The following is a 12505-nucleotide window of genomic DNA, read 5'->3' as shown; positions in this document are numbered from 1 at the left end:
TACAGAGCTACAAGGATGGTTATTGAAGTACTATTTAACAGTACAAACTTAGAACAATCAAAGTACCCAACAAGAGGAGTGGTTAAATATATATTAGTTTAAATTAAAAGCCCAGGCTCTGGAGCCAAATCATCTCAAAATTAACTTTACCACTTAACTACCCAAATGATCTCGGGCAAAAGATTTAAATACTTTGTGCCTCTGTTTCCTCATCTCTAAAATGGAACTAATAGTTGCGTCTACCTCAAAAGACTAAAGTGAAGATTAAATGAGATAACATATGTAAATGCTTAGGATACACCCACAGGCACACAGTTACTGATCAACAAATGCTATTTTTACTATTATTGTGCATTCATACACTAAAAGCAAATGAACCACTGAAACACATTTTATATAACATTAATATTATAATTATGTAATTAGTATATAAAACAGCTCAAAATAATATACAATGCCATTTTATAGGAAAAACTGTATATGTATATTGAAAAAACATAATATGTAAAAAAAATATCTAGTAAATGAGATTGTAAGAAATCTTTGTCTTTTTGTACACCTGTATTTTCTGAACTTACAACATGATTTTAAAAATTAAAAGCATGTTTAAAAGATGATGGTATAAAATTTAATAGAATATTTCATAGGTTTCTGAATTATCCAAAGGAAAATTCCTTTGCTGAAATATGGCATGCTACAAGCCAAATTCTTCCTTAAGAAGGACCCTTAAAGTTTTTAAAAATTATATCCCAAACATGGTTATCATAGAGACAAATCCTTATTGGCACACTTACATTAACTCACAAAGACACTTATCTGAGATTCTACCTTAATGTTTATTCAAAACAATTTATTAGGCACCTATTATGTGCCAAGCAAATACTATAGATACCAAAATAAACTATCCAAGTGCTCTCATGAAACAAAATCTAGAAAGAAATGTATATTTCTCCCTATGACACAATATAATGATGCAGTTTTGAAAGAGGAATGCTTGCTTAAAATGCAATGAGAAGTGGACTGACCGATTTCTAGCATGACAGTGTGAGGAGCTCCACAGATCTATTTCCTAGAGGAACTGAACATACTTTTTAAAAATACCATTTAAAGTCTCTAGAAGTAGAAGATATTAAGAAGAGGTGGCAAGAATACACAGAAAGAAAGTCGCTCAGTCGTGTCTGACTCTTTGCGACCCCGTGGACTGTAGCCTACCAGGCTCTTCCGTCCATGGGATTTTCCAGGCAAGAATACTGGAGTGGGTTGCCATTTCCTTCTCCAGGGGATCTTCCCGACCCAAGGATTGAACCCGGGCCTCCCGCACTGTAGGCAGATGCTTTACCATCTGAGCCACCAGGGAAGTCAGGAATACACAAAAGAACTATACAAAAAAAAGATCTTAACGACCCAGATAACCACGATGGTGTGATCACTCACCTAGAACAGACATCCTGAAGTGTGAAGTCAAGTGGGCCTTAGATAGCATTATTAGAAACAAAGCTACTGGAGGCGATGGAATTCCAGCTGAGCTATTTCAAGTCCTAAAAGACGATGCTGTGAAAGTGCTACACTCAATATGCCAGCATATTTGGAAAACATAAGAGTGGCCACAGGACTGGAAAAGGTCAGTTTTCATTCCAATCCCAAAGAAAGGCAATGCCAAAGAATGTTCAAACTACCACACAATTGCACTCATCTCACATGCTAGCATGGCACCCCACTCCAGCACTCTTGCCTGGAAAATCCCATGGACAGAGGAGCCTGGTGGGCTGCAGTCCATGGGGTCACTAAGAGTCGGACACGACTGAGCGACTTCACTTTCACTTTTCACTTTCATGCATTGGAGAAGGAAGTGGCAACCCACTCCAGTGTTCTTGCCTGGAGAATTCCAGGGATGGGGGAGCCTCGTGGGCTGCCATCTATGGCGATCGCACAGAGTCGGATACGACTGAGCAACTTAGCAGCAGCAGCAGTACATGCTAGCAAAGTAATGCTCAAAATTCTTGAAGATAGGCTTCACAGTATGTGAACTGAGAACTTTCATATCTTCAAGCTGGATTTAGAAAAGGCAGAGGAACTAGGAATCAAATTGAGAACATCTGGTGAATCATAGAAAAGGCAAGAGAATTCCAGAAACACATCTGCTTCATTGACGACACTAAAGCCTTTGACTGTGTGGATCACAACAAACTGTGGAAAATTCTTCAAGAGATGGGAATACTTTACTTGCTTCCTGAGAAATCTGTATGTAGGTCAAGAAGCAACAGTTAGAACTGGACATGGAATAATGGACTGGTTCCAAATTGGGAAAGGAGTATGTCATTGTCACCCTGCTTATTTAACTTATATGCAGAGTACATCATGCGAAATGTGGACTGGATAAAGCACAAGCTGCAATCAAGTGCAGGGAGAAATATCAATAACCTCAGATATGCAGATGATACCACCCTTATGGCAGAAAGTGAAGAGGAACTAAAGAGCCTCTTGATGAAAGTTAAAGAGGAGAGTGAAAAAGTTGGAGGACAGGGAGGCCTGGCATGCTGCAGTCCATGGGGTCACAAAAAGTCAGACACGACTGAGCAACTGAACTGAACTGAAAGTCTCTAGAAATGGTCCTAAGAGCAAACAGAAGAAGAAACATATATTCAAGAAAATCAACTACAACTTTAAGTGGTGTAGTTGAACCAAGATCCTTCCCCACCCACCCTGCTCCAAATTCAACAAGACAAACTTCATTCCAGACTAGGTACAGCTAAGAACACATCACTAAGAATACAAGCAACTAAGCTATAAGCAAGAACTCCAACTATTTTTCTCTTCACCTGAAACTAGGCCTACAGATATGCAAGAAAGTCTTCCTTTCTGTTTTTTGTAAAGTAATAGTTGTTCTGAGTTTATTATTTCTGAGCTTACTGGAAAATCATGCCATTTTTGCTCAAATCATCAGAAGGTACAAGATAAAAACAGATTGATATCTGCAACAACAAGAGTATACATGAATATAAGTAAACAGTCAAAATTAAAACTGAAAAAAGTTAAAATTAAATTAAACAAGATACCAATGTTTAAAAATTGGGAAGTTACAAAATGTTGGCAAAGATGTGCAGAAAAAAGACACTTGAGACATAGTTGGTAGGAATATAAACTGGCACAATCCTTTTTTTTTTTTTAACACAAGCAACTTGGCAGTACTATGAAAAGTAACAATGAACATATCTTTTTATCTATTCCTTAAATTCTACTCTAAGGAATTTCTCTTAGACTCATAAATGGGTACAGATAAAGCTGTTCATTATAGCAGCATATATATTAAAAAAAAACAAACTGGAAACAACCTACATGTCAATCAGTAAATGATTGCAAAAGAAAAAGGACTGCTTAATTTATGATATAAAGAAACTATTGAGATCAGCAAGATAGATAAGTAGAACATGAAATGATGTCCAAGATAATATGCTTTATACAACACTATCACCATAAATAGTACATAAAGTATGACCGAAATTTGTAAAAAGAAATTTCTAGAGAAGAAATTTCTTGTGCCTAGACCAAGACACAAGAAATTTATTTCTGGGGAATGCAAAAGAGGTCAAAGGAAGCAGGAAGAGAGACTTAACTTTCTATCCATATACATTCCCATACTATCTAAATTTTTACAATGAATATGTATTTTTGTGTGATTTTTTTAAATTACTATTCTATTAGTACTACTTAAATGTTTAAATTGACAAATCATAGGGTATATATTAACTTCAAGACAATAAATGTGAAAATATTATCAAAAGAATAAGTCACTGACATTATCTGACAAGTATTTCATAAGTCATCATAAGAAATGGTTAATAAGAAACTAAATGACTTGAAAAGAATGCTTTTAGAGTGGACTCTTTAATGAGCACCATTCTAGACTTTACTTTGCACATACCCAAGCTCGGTGTTAGAGGGAAGAGAACGGAAAACAGAATGCCCTGAAGGGAGAAGGGCTGACAAAAGACACAGCAATAAAACAACTAGAAACAACTTCAAACAGCATTAAATGTAAAAAGCATTAAATGGTTTTTAAAATCAGACTCACCAAAAGGCAACTCAAATCTTGTATCAAGCAAAATTTTATGGGGAGTTGGGTTTTTAGTTCCACAGATTTCATCATCTTTCATTAATGTCTCTGCCTCCAACGTGGACCATTCCCCAGGCCCTTCCTAGAAAACAGAGATCTAAGATTAAACTTCACTCTTTCAGAACTCCCTCTCATTTAAAGGCCCAAGTGTTTTTCTCTCATTTTCCCTGTCAGAGAGCTTCTGAGAGCCACTCACATATCCTAATGAGGCAAACACACCAGAGTCTCACCACCCTGCCTCTGCTTCTGTCCCCCCTCTCTGGTGGGAAGGCAGTTTTCACTGTACTCAGCTTTCTGCCAGCCCACCAAGGATAGAATTTCCAGAGCACTAAACTCAAAAACAAGGCATCCCCATGGATCAATATTTAATGTGTACTATTCTTAATGACTATATCACTTAATGCATCACTACTTCTAATCGCTAAAGAGCCAGTAACATCACTAGTTAAGCTGACCTGAACTGGGGCCACAGTGAAAATATTCAAAGTCAGTGACGTAGGAAATGATACTGAGTTACATTCTCATCTGGTAAAGTACGGCAGAAATTCAGTGTTGAAAACACTGTATGAAGTCAAGTGTGAATACCAATTGCCAAACTTGTAGTTCCTTTAACTCTATTAGGGCTATAAGTAGAAGAAGGAAGACTGAAATCAGGTCCCTAGGATTGGTGACTCAAAGAGCTGGCTAACAAAGTTTGATGGGACTCTTCTCAGAACAGTGTCTTCGAGGAAATTCAGAAGCCACAGTTTTCCTAGATTTGACCAATCTCTCGCTCTCTCACTCTCACATAAACACACACACACTCTCTCTCTCCTTTTCCCCTTCCCTTGCACTCCCCTCCTTCACCCTGCCGATCCCACACACATCCCCACCACCATGCACAGAGTACACAGAGGTGCGAACTACCTGACAAGGCTAAAAAGGTACTCTGGCATCCCTGAGTTCAGTCACAGGGCAGAGGGAAGGCCAGACTTAAATAAAATCTCCTGTACCTCTGGGTGACATTAGGAATTAGCAGGTATTATGTCCTCTGGTTAGAAACGGGACAGAAAAATCTGAAATATATGGATGAACATTAGCTGAATGGAGCTAGGGTGAGGAGAAGCAAGGGCTAGAGCCATACCTCCAAAGGGGCAATGCACTGACTGACCTCATCCGACTGACGAATCGTCTTCAGTGCAATCCACACAGTCCCCACCATGGTGTCCCAGATCAGTCCTTTGTTCCATACTTCCACACTGAGACCCAGGTCCAGGCGACTAATCTCACTAAAGGAAAGGAGAAAGCCCTTTTTTAGAAAACCAGGGTAATATAAAAGAAATAGCGATATCTGTTTTGCTAAACCTCATCAGGAAAAAATCAAAATGTCCCAGATGTTTCAACCACTCTCTATGTCCCTGGACACATACGTAGGTATGCACAGAAAGTTTCCTCTGTCAATCTGTCTCTTCTCCCTTGGAGCTACAATCATGGGTAGACTAACACAGTTTCACAAGAAGAATGAGAGCATTACTGCCAGCAGTGTCTGCATACAGTCTCTGAACTTAAGCAATAATTTCATATGTTTTACTATAATACTAGCACTGCCCCCAAGTTATACCTGTGGACAAAATGTGGTCCACTGGAGAAGGGAATGGCAAACCACTTCAGTATTCTTGCCTTGAGAACCTCATGAACAGTATGAAAAGGCAAAAAGACTGGACACTGAAAGATGGACTCGCCCAGTTGGTAGGTGCCCAATATGCTACTGGAGATCAGTAAAGAAATAACTCCAGAAAGAATGAAGAGATGGATCCAAACCAAAAACCACACCCAGTTGTGGATGTGACTGGTGATAGAAGCAAAGCCCGATGAACCTGGATATTGCTCTTTATAATAAGGAACCTAGAATGTTAGGTCCATGAACAAGGCAAACTGGAAGTGGTCAAACAGGAAGTGTCAAGAATGAACATCAACACTTTAGGAATCAGCAAACTAAAATGGACTGGAATAGGTGAATTTAACTCATGACCATTATATCTACTACTGTGGGCAAAATCCCTTAGAAGAAATGGAGTGGCCATCATAGTCAACAAAAAAGTCTGAAATGCAGGACTTGGATGTAATCTCAAAAATAACAGAATGATCTCTGTTTGTTTCCAAGGAAAACCATTCAATATCACAGTAATCCAAGTCTGTGACCTGACCAGTAATTCTGAAGAAGCTGAAGTTGAATGGTTCTATGAAGACCTACAAGACCTTCTAGAACTAACACCCAAAAAAGATGTCCTTTTCATTATAGGGGACTGGAATGCAAAAGTAAGAAGTCAAGAAACAGCTGGAGTAACAGGCAAATTTGGCCTTGGAGTACAGAATGAAGCAGGGCAAAAGCTAACAGAGTTTTGCCAAGAGTACACACTGGTCACAGCAAACACCCTCTTTCAACAACACAAGAGAAGACTCTACACATGGAGATCACCAGATGGTCAATATCAAAATCAGATTGATTATATTCTTTGCAACCAAAGATGGAGAAGCTCTATAAAGTCAGCAAAAACAAGACCGGGAGCTGACTGTGGCTCAGATCATGAACTTTTTATTGCCAAACTCAGACTTAAATTGAAGAAAGTAGGGAAAACCACTAGACCATTCAGGTATGACCTAAATCAAATCCCTTACGATTATACAGTAGAAGTGAGAAATAGATTCAAGGGATTAGATCTGATAGACAGAGTGCCTGATGAACTACGGATGGAGGTTCGTGACATTGTACAAGAGACAGGGATCAAGACCATCCCCAAGAAAAAGAAATGCAAAAAAGCAAAATGGCTGTCTGAGGAGGCCCTACAAATAGCCGTGAAAAGAAGAGAAGCAAAAAGCAAATACCCATTTGAACACAGAGTTCCAAAGAATAGCAAGGAGAGATAAGAAAGCCTTTCCTCAGCAATCAGTGCAAAGAAATAGAGGAAAACAATAGAATGGGAAAGACCAGAGATCTCTTCAAGAAAATCAGAGATACCAACAGAACATTTCATGCAAAGATGGGCACAATAAAGGACAGAAATGGTAGGGACCTAACAGAAGCAGAAGATATTAAGAAGAGGGGTCAAGAATACACAGAAGAACAAAAAATACAAAATAGATCTTCATGACCCAGATAATCACGATGGTGTGATCACTCACCTAGGGCCAGACATCCTGGAATGCAAAGTCAAGTGGGCCTGAGGAAGCATCACTACAAACAAAGCTAGTGGACATGATGGCATTCCAGTTGAGCTATTTCAAATCCTAAAAGATAATGCTGTGAAAGTGCTGCACTCAATATGTCAGCAAATTTGAAAAACTCAGCAGTGGCCACAGGACTGGAAAAGGTCAGTTTTCATTCCAATCCCAAAGAAAGGCAATGCCAAAGAATGCTCAAACTACCGCACAATTGCACTCATCTCACATGCTAGTAAAGTAATACTCAAAATTCTCCAAGCCAGGCTTCAACAGCATGTGAACCATGAACTTCCAGATGTCCAAGCTGGATTTAGAAAAGGCAGAGGAACCAGAGATCAAATTGCCAACATCCGCTGGATCATCGAAAAAGCTAGAGAGTTCCAGAAAAACATCTGTTTCTGCTTTATTGACTATGCCAAAGCCTTTGACTGTGTGGATCACAACAAACTGAGGGAAATTCTTCAAGAGATGGGAATACCAGACCACTTGACCTGCCTCTTGAGAAATTTGTATGACAGTCAGGAAGCAACAGTTAGAACTGGACATGGAACAACAGACTGCTTCCAAATAGGGAAAGGAGTACATCAAGGTGGCATATTGTCACCCTGCTTATTTAACTTATATGCAGAGTACATCATGAGAAATGCTGGGCTGGATGAAGCATAAACTGGAATCAAGATTGCTGGGGGAAATATCAATAACCTCAGATATGCAGATGACACCATTCTTATGGCTGAAAGAGAAGAAAAACTAAAGAGCCTCTTGATGAAAGTGAAAGAGCAGAGTGGAAAAGTTTGCTTAAAACTCAACATTCAGAAAACTAAGATCATGGCCTCTGGTCCCATCACTTCATGGCACATAGATGGGGAAACAATGGAAACAGTGACAGACTTTATTTTTGGGGGCTCCAAAATCACTGCAGATGGTGACTGCGGCCATGAAATTAAAAGACGCTTACTCCTTGGTAGAAAATTTATGACCAACCTTGACAGCATATTAAAAAGCAGAGACATTACTTTGCCAAAAAAGGTCCGTCTAGGCAAAGCTATGGTTTTTCCAGTAGTCATGTATGGATGTGAGAGTTGGACTATAAAGAAAGCTGAGCACTGAAGAATTGATCCTTTTGAACTGTAACGATGGAAAAGACTCTTGAGAGTTCTTTGGGCTGCAAGGAGATCCAACCAGTCCCTCCTAAAGGAAATCAGTCCTGAATATTCATTGGAAGGACTGATGCTGAAGCTGAAACTCCAATACTTTGGCCACCTGATATGAAGAAATGACTCATTGGAAAAGACCCTGATGCTGAGAAAGACTGAAGGTGGGAGAAGGGGACGACAGAGGATGAGATGGTTGGATTGCATCACCGACTCAATGGATATGAATTTGAGTAAACTCCGGGAGTTGGTGATGGACAGGGAGGCCTGGCTTGCTGCAGTCCATGGGGTCGCAAAGAGTCGGATACGACTGAGTGACTGAACTGAACTGAACTGACAGGAATCTTTGAGGAAAAAGCGAGGCTTCTTTACCAGATATATGAACGGGAGTCGAAGAAAAAGTAAAAGGGCCCCTGAGAACATCTAATCTTGTTGGGAACATGGGGTGAGGCAAGTGAGGGACGCTATAGTGTGCTAGTTCACACCACTCAGTCCCTGCAGAACTCAGTAGTCATTATCAGTTAAAGCAGGCACTGTTACTTATAAATGAAATGATCACAAGATAATAATAAACACAATGATTTTCCTATAATAATAACTAGGAAAAAATATTTGAAAAGAAACTAGAAAGAGCCAGACAACAACTAAGCAGAAGCAAGAGTCATATATGGAAGAATATCAGTTAGGAAGGGCTAACTCAAAAATAATTATGGACTTAGGATGAAACAAGCAAACCCTTATGTTAACGCTAAAAAACATTCTCTAGAAAGCTCCTATGGAAGCACAAATTTACTTGCAGGGAAATGTAAGAAAGATGAGAAAAGGCCAATTCCAGCAGGAAAAGCACAATGGAATTCTTAGAAAAACAACAGCTATTAATCACATGAAGTTTTGAGTCTGTGCTTGAGAGAGAGCTTGGCTTCCCTGTTGTAGTATTAAGATACATATTCTTAGATTCACTAGTTTGGGATGTGGCATTATAGCTGTAAAATTCATATCAAGCATGTTGAAGACAAGTAAAGCAGAGAAAATTTGCCCCTTTTATGTAAATACAACAGAATAGAAAAGAACTGAGTTCAATTTTTTCATTTAATGTAATTTCCCTGAGCATATACAATACATATGGATTGGTACTTTGGGAAAGACACACAATACAGGACCCAGTTCCTCTCTTGAGAAACTTCCAAGCTATCTGGAGAGCTATTCAAAACCATAAAGTAGGTGACTATACCCAGTTACTATGTTAGGGCATTCACCCTGGGGAAAGGTAGCTTTTGCACACCATTTCATTCAGCCTAATTAACTGATCAGCCTTGGAAAATAAATGTAACAATCCCAAATCTTTTGAATATAAAAAAGAAAAATTACTTAGGGATATATATAATATCCTCAAAGAAAGTCCTAAATAGCATCTCAAGTGTGTGAAAAGTTGGTGTCAGTCACTCAGTTGTGTCTGACTTTTTGCTACCCCATGGACTATAGCCCACCAGGCTCTCCTGTCCATGGGATTTCCCAGGCAAGAATATTGGAGTGGTTAGCCATTCCCTTCTCCAGGGGATCTTCCTGATCCAGGGATCGAACCCGTGTCTCCTGCATTGCAGGCAGATTCTTTACCATCTGAGCCACCAGGGAAACCCCATCTCAAGCCAACAGCTAAAAAAAAAAATAGCCAGAGGTCTTTACAGCTTGACTTGGAGCAGATGAAAAAGAAAATCTATTCTTCAGGGAACTCTGGGGAATAAGGCCCAAACAAAGATATCTTCTATAAGAAGCCTCTTATCTACATCTGCTCAGATGGCTCAACTAAGAGAAGTCTGAGAGCTCTGTTTTGCCTCATCCCCAGTGCTGTGGGGAAGCTTCTTCTCTCTACAATACTCAATTGACAGTGTATGTACATATATGTATACAGGATCCTGGGCTAGGCAAATTCATAATAAGTGAAGATGCCCTCCTTGCCCTTAAGGAATGAACAGTCTACTCCTGGAAATAAGATAAATACTAAAGATAAATGAAAAACACCAAAATGAACATTAGATACTATCATATAATATATCAGGGAGAAAAAAAGAAAAGGAGAAAGGGAGACAAGTGACCAGCAATGGAGTTGCCAGTGACAGAAGAGCAGGATAGGAGGAGTAAGGAATAGGCGCAGAAAGGTGGGTAACATAGCTAATAAAACCCATGTAAAGGAGAGGGGAGAAAATTCACACAGTATCTCAAGGTGGGAGACAGAAGAAAAAGTCACACATATCACAGTAGGGCTGAAAGAGGAAGTGCTATGGGAAATCGGAAAATAAACAAGAATAATGCTACTATGCTGATGAGAGACTGCAGATGATTGTTATGTTTCACATGCTGGGAACAGTTATAATTTTAGTGATTACGACAGCCATAGGGAAGTCAAAAGAAAGAAGGATCGCTAGGTTTATATACCACAGCCAGAACTGTGGTATGGCAAACAAGGAAGAGACTTGAAAACACTGTTTATAGCTGACTTTGCATGAGTGAAGAAAGAAACACATGATCTCACTCTGATGTCAATACAACAGAGAGGGAATAAATGAGATTTATAATCTTGAGAGAGAGGCAACCAGTAAGAAATCTGACACTACTAGCTTTTCTGGAAGCCCCAGTTCTTCAGCTTCCAGGACACCACTATCTTGTTTCTCCTTCCTCTTCTCTGTTCTCTCCTTCTTAGTCCCCTTTGTCCCCTCTTTAAATACTGGTGCTCTCCAGGCCCTACCCTAGGCCCTTTTCTCACCCTACACATTCTCCCTAAGCTTTCTCATCTACGCCTATGGCTTCAACTAACCAAAATATTTCTCCAACCTAGGCTTCCTCCATGAGTAGCAGGTTCAAGTTTCTATCTTTTGTAATGTTCTTCCTACCTGTCCTGTAAGAACTTCAAATATAAGCTTGTTAGTAACTGATACAGTATGTCCTGTCCTATTGAGTATCACGCCACTTATCCAGTCATCCAAGACAAGTCTTGGTTCTACCTCCTTAATATCTTCCATCTATCCTTCTGTTACTGTCTTAGCCCAAACCCTCATAATCTTAACCTTTAAGTACTATAATAAAGTTTCCTAAGTGGTACTATAAGCAGCAACATATTAAAAGCCTAGAGGATTAGAATATTCCCCCATAAAGAGAGTCATCCTATGTCTCAGATGCACTATAAAACTCACAATTTCACTTCAATCACAAATTTCACAGAAATTTTAATACATTTTCTTTTTGACCAACTTGTGCCCACCTTCCCCCAAAATAAGTATAACCTTGTGAGAGAGTAGACCTTTATAGATAAGGAAATTGACACTCAGAGAAGCTAAGTGATTGGCTCAGTCTTTCAGAAATGATAGCCTATATTTTACTTTCCTTTCCTAGATCAGAAAAAAAAATTGCTTAAATTTAAGAGGAAAAAAGGAAATAGCAAGTTTTTAAAGTCACAATCATAATATACTAAATTCTGTGTCATATGCAAGCAATTCAACTAACATTTACTCATTTTTATTATTAATTAGATGAAGGTAAAATATTTTACTCCATAAAACAAAAAGGATTAAAAGCACATGTCCTTATCTTCAAAAGCAGGTGACTTAAGCGGGGAGGCTCCAAATGGAGGAGATATGTGTGTATTATGGCTGATTTGTGTTATTGTACAGCCAGAACCAACAAAAGATTGTAAAGCAATTTTCCTCCAATTAAAAAATAAATTAAAAAAAAATAAAGACAGCAGTTTAAATAGAGTATTTTAAAAAAGCAGGTGACTTAGAAATGCAAACACAGGCCTCACATGCATAACCACATTCCTTCAAGGAGTCTTCTGAGAACTGAAAAAACATTAAGTTAGGTTTAATATCACACTAAGTATGTTGTACTGCAGCTAATTCTGACTAGTAGGTAGATCTGACTAGGTATATTTTCACCCACATAAACTGAGAGTTTACTCGAATTCATAATTCATTTCTGAAAATATATTATAAATCTGGGAGGGAACAAAACTGCAGATCACTTTACTGTAGTAGGTGTGTGT

General features: G+C 38.9%; 1 protein-coding gene across 4 annotated transcripts in view; it reads right to left on the bottom strand.

Annotated features, from left to right (window-relative positions):
- Window positions 1–12505, bottom strand: part of UNC13B (unc-13 homolog B) — a 212729-nt gene that overhangs the window by 153930 nt on the left and 46294 nt on the right. For all 4 annotated transcript variants that reach the window (NM_001193239.3, XM_024995783.2, XM_059889128.1 and 1 more), the window contains exons 4-5: window positions 5265–5382; window positions 4073–4196 (exon numbers count right to left, since the gene is read on the bottom strand). In NM_001193239.3, the coding sequence (NP_001180168.2) occupies window positions 4073–4196; window positions 5265–5382 (242 nt within the window). The remainder of the gene's footprint in view (window positions 1–4072; window positions 4197–5264; window positions 5383–12505) is intronic.

Source organism: Bos taurus, chromosome 8 (genome assembly GCF_002263795.3).
Source record: "Bos taurus isolate L1 Dominette 01449 registration number 42190680 breed Hereford chromosome 8, ARS-UCD2.0, whole genome shotgun sequence".
In the NCBI taxonomy this organism is placed as follows: Eukaryota; Metazoa; Chordata; class Mammalia; order Artiodactyla; family Bovidae; genus Bos; species Bos taurus.
The sequence above is the reverse complement of the archived record's forward strand: the minus strand, read 5'-3'. Positions and strand labels throughout refer to the sequence as shown.